The sequence below is a fragment of the Procambarus clarkii genome, chromosome 10, assembly GCF_040958095.1.
Source record: "Procambarus clarkii isolate CNS0578487 chromosome 10, FALCON_Pclarkii_2.0, whole genome shotgun sequence".
Taxonomy (NCBI): Eukaryota; Metazoa; Arthropoda; class Malacostraca; order Decapoda; family Cambaridae; genus Procambarus; species Procambarus clarkii.
In genome coordinates, this window is record NC_091159.1 from 16,544,987 (window position 1) to 16,550,986 (window position 6,000).

Here is a 6,000-nt window from a genome sequence, read left to right on the forward strand (position 1 = left end):
TTATCTGGAATTCATTAAACTGTATTTTTTTTATTTTGTTGTCATATACGTGTTATAGTTTGCAGTGAGGCAGAGTTCAAGATCACATGAAGAAGAACTCAGTTATACTGAGTAATTCTTATCTGAATTGCTGGTTAAAGGTGTAATTATATATCAGTGTCTTAGTTTGTAAAGTTGGGAATAGAGTAATATGCGAAATTATGGCTTTGGTCAGCTAAATTGTGCATTTTGGAAATGCTTAGGACATGTCATAGATGTCCATCCTCGTACTGTCAATTGCTGCTCGTCTTCATATGCACGCCTTCACTTCCACATATACCGGGTAATTCACTTAACACTGGCTACTCTTGTAGGAAATTTGTTACGTACTCTTGTCTTGTACGTAACATAATCGTACGTTACACCTGTAACATCTTGCATACACTAGCTGCTCCCCAGACTCGACATGAGAACTAGCCGCCATTTTACAGCCTGGACCATATGTGCCACACCCTAATTTGATGATAAAGGAACAGCTCTCACACTGCCTAATCAGGCCATATCAACCACACAGCGAAGGCCACCCATTTAACTTTGTACTAATCCATGTTTACAATACTACTGTATAGTACTAACCTTACACTGTAGTCTAATCCACCATATGTGGTATAATTTATATGACGCAAATAGTAAATGTTTATGGCTTATTATATCACCAATTGTGGGATAGGCTGTGTACATTTACCAACCCCCAACTATGTGTTAAAGTGAAACCTGCCAAGCTGAATTTAAATACAGTCCACTATTTGAAGTAAATAAAAAATACAATAAAAATATTCACCAAATAAAAAGCACATTACTGCCTGCTAGGATTACCCCACAACTCTATCTTCGCTGAAAAATTCAACATGATTGTAAGAAAAAAAGATTGTAAGAAAAAAGATTGTAAGAAAAATTCAACATGATTGTAAGAAAAAAATATACACCACTGTTTCCGTGGTGTGTATAATATATACATCCCGACAAACAATTTTAGGTTGCCACAACGTACCTGTAAAGTGTTTGAAAGCAGTGGCAACGTTTCTTTTTCACGTAATCTTTCTCACCCCTCGCCCGTGCACTAACGCCCCACGCCCGTGCACTCAGGCCCCACGCCCGTGCACTCAGGCCCCACGCCCGTGCACTCAGGCCCCACGCCCGTGCACTCAGGCCCCACGCCCGTGCACTCAGGCCCCACGCCCGTGCACTCAGGCCCCACGCCCGTGCACTCAGGCCCCTCGCCCGTGCACTCAGGCCCCACGCCCGTGCACTCAGGCCCCACGCCCGTGCACTCAGGCCCCACGCCCGTGCACTCAGGCCCCACGCCCGTGCACTCAGTCCCCACGCCCGTGCACTCAGGCCCCACGCCCGTGCACTCAGGCCCCTCGCCCGTGCACTCAGGCCCCACGCCCGTGCACTCAGGCCCCACGCCCGTGCACTCAGGCCCCACGCCCGTGCACTCAGGCCCCACGCCCGTGCACTCAGGCCCCACGCCCGTGCACTCAGGCCCCACGCCCGTGCACTCAGGCCCCACGCCCGTGCACTCAGGCCCCACGCCCGTGCACTCAGGCCCCACGCCCGTGCACTCAGGCCCCACGCCCGTGCACTCAGGCCCCTCGCCCGTGCACTCAGGCCCCTCGCCCGTGCACTCAGGCCCCTCGCCCGTGCACTCAGGCCCCACGCCCGTGCACTCAGGCCCCTCGCCCGTGCACTCAGGCCCCACGCCCGTGCACTCAGGCCCCTCGCCCGTGCACTCAGGCCCCACGCCCGTGCACTCAGGCCCCACGCCCGTGCACTCAGGCCCCTCGCCCGTGCACTCAGGCCCCTCGCCCGTGCACTCAGGCCCCACGCCCGTGCACTCAGGCCCCACGCCCGTGCACTCAGGCCCCACGCCCGTGCACTCAGGCCCCACGCCCGTGCACTCAGGCCCCACGCCCGTGCACTCAGGCCCCACGCCCGTGCACTCAGGCCCCACGCCCGTGCACTCAGGCCCCACGCCCGTGCACTCAGGCCCCACGCCCGTGCACTCAGGCCCCACGCCCGTGCACTCAGGCCCCACGCCCGTGCACTCAGTCCCCACGCCCGTGCACTCAGGCCCCACGCCCGTGCACTCAGGCCCCTCGCCCGTGCACTCAGGCCCCACGCCCGTGCACTCAGGCCCCTCGCCCGTGCACTCACGCCCCACGCCCGTGCACTCAGGCCCCACGCCCGTGCACTCAGGCCCCACGCCCGTGCACTCAGGCCCCACGCCCGTGCACTCAGGCCCCACGCCCGTGCACTCAGGCCCCACGCCCGTGCACTCAGGCCCCACGCCCGTGCACTCAGGCCCCACGCCCGTGCACTCAGGCCCCACGCCCGTGCACTCAGGCCCCACGCCCGTGCACTCACGCCCCACGCCTGTGCACTCACGCCCACGCCCAAATTCCAGGAAATCAATAATCATCATGGTTTAATAATTCACTATCACAGGCCTCAAACATTACTTCTAGAGCCATAAACCAGTATCATCCCGACACAGCTATAAAGACAGCAGATATCGTACCACCAGACGAAGGTGGGTTAGCGAAGCGGATACAAAGCAGCATAGACCGATAACACAATAACTACAGTTCTGGGAATATGACGCCTAATATTGTATCAACTGGTAATGATTAAATCACTTCTCTCCACCCTTTACAGTCACTTGTTACGGGTCTATGCTATATGCGTGATGCGTCTCACATGTGTGTCGTAATTCATTCAAAGGCGACACAGAAGCAGCACGTCAATTAGTATTTACTTAAGGTATCAGGAATCAATGAGTAACAGATACTGGTACTTAACATCCAAGGGGTTATTTTGCATTTTGTTAATAGTTGTAATTTTGTTAATTAAATATAATTTCAAATCTTCTAGCTTGATATTTTAAATTCAATGATGAAAGAGAATTATTAATACCGCTAGGAACACGGATTATTAATTAATAAGAACAGCTACACCAAGAGCTATGAGACAAAATAAATCAAAGAGTATAATGAGAGGTGGAAGGATTTTTTTCACATTACAACTTAAGCTAGTTATTTAAACCAACAAATAATGGCACATCCTAACAGCTAGAATTTCGACAGGTTATTAAACTAAATCAAAGTTACCTAATTTGATATCAGGAACTCGGGTATTATCCACCATTATATTACATATTGAATTTCTCTTTAAACTAATCTTATGCAAGTCCACACACACACGTCCTATGGCTTTAAGGCCGCCTTTAGACGACCTTTTGATCCGATAGAACACTCTCATTGAATGAGAAGATGAGTTTCTCTATTTTGTAAAGAGCCATTCATAAGCTTATAAAACACCCTAGGCTTATCCCTATAAGAGAGAATGTCTGTCTATCCAGAGTGCGAGTCCAGACGCTTGCGGTTAGCCTCACCCAGATTTGTATGGGAAATGGTCTGGGGTATGGGACAGGCATAGGCTGGTCGGGGAATGCATAAGTTAAAACCAAATACAAAAGAATTTTCCATTTAATATATGTTTGTTTTTCAGGTTATTATTGTGTGTTATTAGTATCATCTTAACTCTTGAGGGTTATGATGAGATCTGCCATTTATGTGTGTTTTAGTTTGTGTTTGATAGGGAATTAGGTATGCTTAGGGGTGCCTTCTCGCCATGCCCAGTGGCTGGGGGGATTGGTGCCCTGACGCTACATAAACACCCTATCCCCCCCCCCCCACCCCGAAGTGGCAAGGGGAGTTAGGGGACAACTGTTGGAAATTTCCAACACTAATAAACTACTATTGTATTATAATAAATCATTATTATTATATACTAACTACAGTAGTCACTAAATTTACTAACAGTAGTGTCAACATAAACTAACCATTGCATCTGCGTATTAATGCTAGAATTCTCACGAAATCGAGCAGCAAACATTGCGTCAGATAATGTCTAGTTAAACACATTTATTACCAATGTGTTAGAGAATTGAATGGGGTTCTCTAAAATCATCAGTATTCCGTGTGATAATTACTTACGGATAACATAACTCCCAATAATCCTAAATCGAGAGTTTTTAGTTACAATTGTTATCAAGTAATAGTTTTTTTTTGTCACGCATGAATGCCATGGAGAAAACTAAAATCTTCTCCATTTCTCGTTTAACACCATAAGACGAGAATGCGATAATATTTAAACCCCTATAATTGCAACCCAGTCCTCATTAAAGTATTTCAGCCACAATTGCGCGAAAAAGTATTATTCGTGATTAATAATTTCTGTGGTGAATGCGAGACGCGGGTTGGGGAAGGCGGCGACGCCATTGTAGAGCGAGCGTGCCTGGACAGCGGACGAGAGAGAAGGGTCCTGGCGTCAAGAGTGGCGAGACACGTGGCGATTGGGAGTTATCAGCAAGAATTACACTGATACCAAACTAATAGTGAATAATTATTCTTCCACGTGCTCCATAGTGCTCGGCCAACCAATAACGCGTCTATAATAAAACCCAAAACCCACAAATACGTGTACAACGCCGTGAAAGTTTGGGATTGGCAGACGCGATTGTCGGAAAATCCGACACCATTTAATAATAATATCATACAGACAGATAAGAGCTGTGTTGTATAAACAAGTTAACCATAGAAAACGTAACTTGTAGTGGAATTACCGTCTATAGAAAACGGGATATCATCACCACATACTATTATAATTCACCAGCTATTCTGCTGGGAATTGTTCTTAAATACATTAGTCTTTGGACTTTACCATCATAAAAACATCTTATATAAATTAACTTAATTATCAATATTAAAGTAGAGTAAATGTGACCCTTCTATCACTTTCTGAAATGTGGACAATGTAAGCCAGGCGTCAGAGAGAGGGAGGAAGGAGGGCAGCCATTGTTGTGTCACCTCCGAGACGTGTGGAGCAAATTCGGCTCCTATCATTCTGGACAATGTCGGCCAGTAACGTCAATAGTATGGAGTGTTAAACAGCCATTGTTTATACTGAGACCAGAGGCTCACACGGGAGCAAATTCGGCTCCTGTTAAATTTACTTGGACGTAGTGTTATGGAACCCAAAGGTGTACCATTGTCAACACGCTGTCTACAAATTCAAGTTAAGTGTCTATCCGAAACCCGTTTATCATTCATTTATGGCCATTAATGTCAGGATATAGGGTGACCCGGTTAGAGATCACGTGGAAGCCTCAAACTAAAGGTAATTAAGCCAGGTCTTTAATGTTCCATGTACTGTATAGTGTTTTCTCTGATATAGCTTGTCATATATAGGATTCTGGCTTCACAGCTAGCGCACTTTTGACAGGTCAAGACGAGGATGCAAGATTTGTGCACCAGTTACTGGGTGATATGGAAGCTACCTCAAAGAGGATAATTTGGTGTCTACACCCTAGTTATACCTGGTGGACTAACCTGCTGTACTATAAGATAAGGAACCTTTTCAATGTATGTAGTTACTGTAGTTTGATTGGCTGCATATATTCATTTATAAACCCCCCTAATGTGTAGAGGATCGATTTGTGAGATTATGACATTATTGCAGAAATACAGTCCACTTATCATTATACAAATTGCTATCGAAGTATATAAATTAACGTAAATATAAATTCATATAAATTAAATAAATATAAATCTCACAGGTCGGTTCCCACAGCGATATCGGCAAACTTCAGTAGTAACTACGCTCACGTTTAGTATAGTTTCTTTCTTGATGCATCATTTAAGATTGTATATTTGTGAGTAGTCTGTCGTTACATAGTGAGACGACCCCATATCCAACGTTAGTACCACATTAGCGTTTCTTCTATTTTCATGAATATTGAGATTAAAAGTAGCCTATTCCAATGCTACTTAATATTCTTTAAATTTCAGCTCGTATGTGAGGAGTCAACGAGTCGTTAACATCATTCGTGTTATTCACCTCTAATTTCTTCTATGTGGAGATCCTGAGATCACGAGGACGAATCACAAACGATGTCAT

General features: G+C 46.2%; 2 protein-coding genes across 2 annotated transcripts in view; one reads left to right on the forward strand and one right to left on the reverse strand.

Moving 5' to 3' along the window:
• Positions 1–6,000, forward strand: part of LOC138349726 (peroxisomal acyl-coenzyme A oxidase 1-like) — a 235,755-nt gene that overhangs the window by 92,053 nt on the left and 137,702 nt on the right. The gene's annotated exons all lie outside the window — the stretch shown is intronic.
• LOC138363183 (zonadhesin-like) lies at positions 1,100–2,461 on the reverse strand. The gene has a single exon (XM_069322176.1). It carries the CDS (start codon positions 2,459–2,461, stop codon positions 1,100–1,102), a length of 1,362 nt encoding a protein of 453 aa, XP_069178277.1.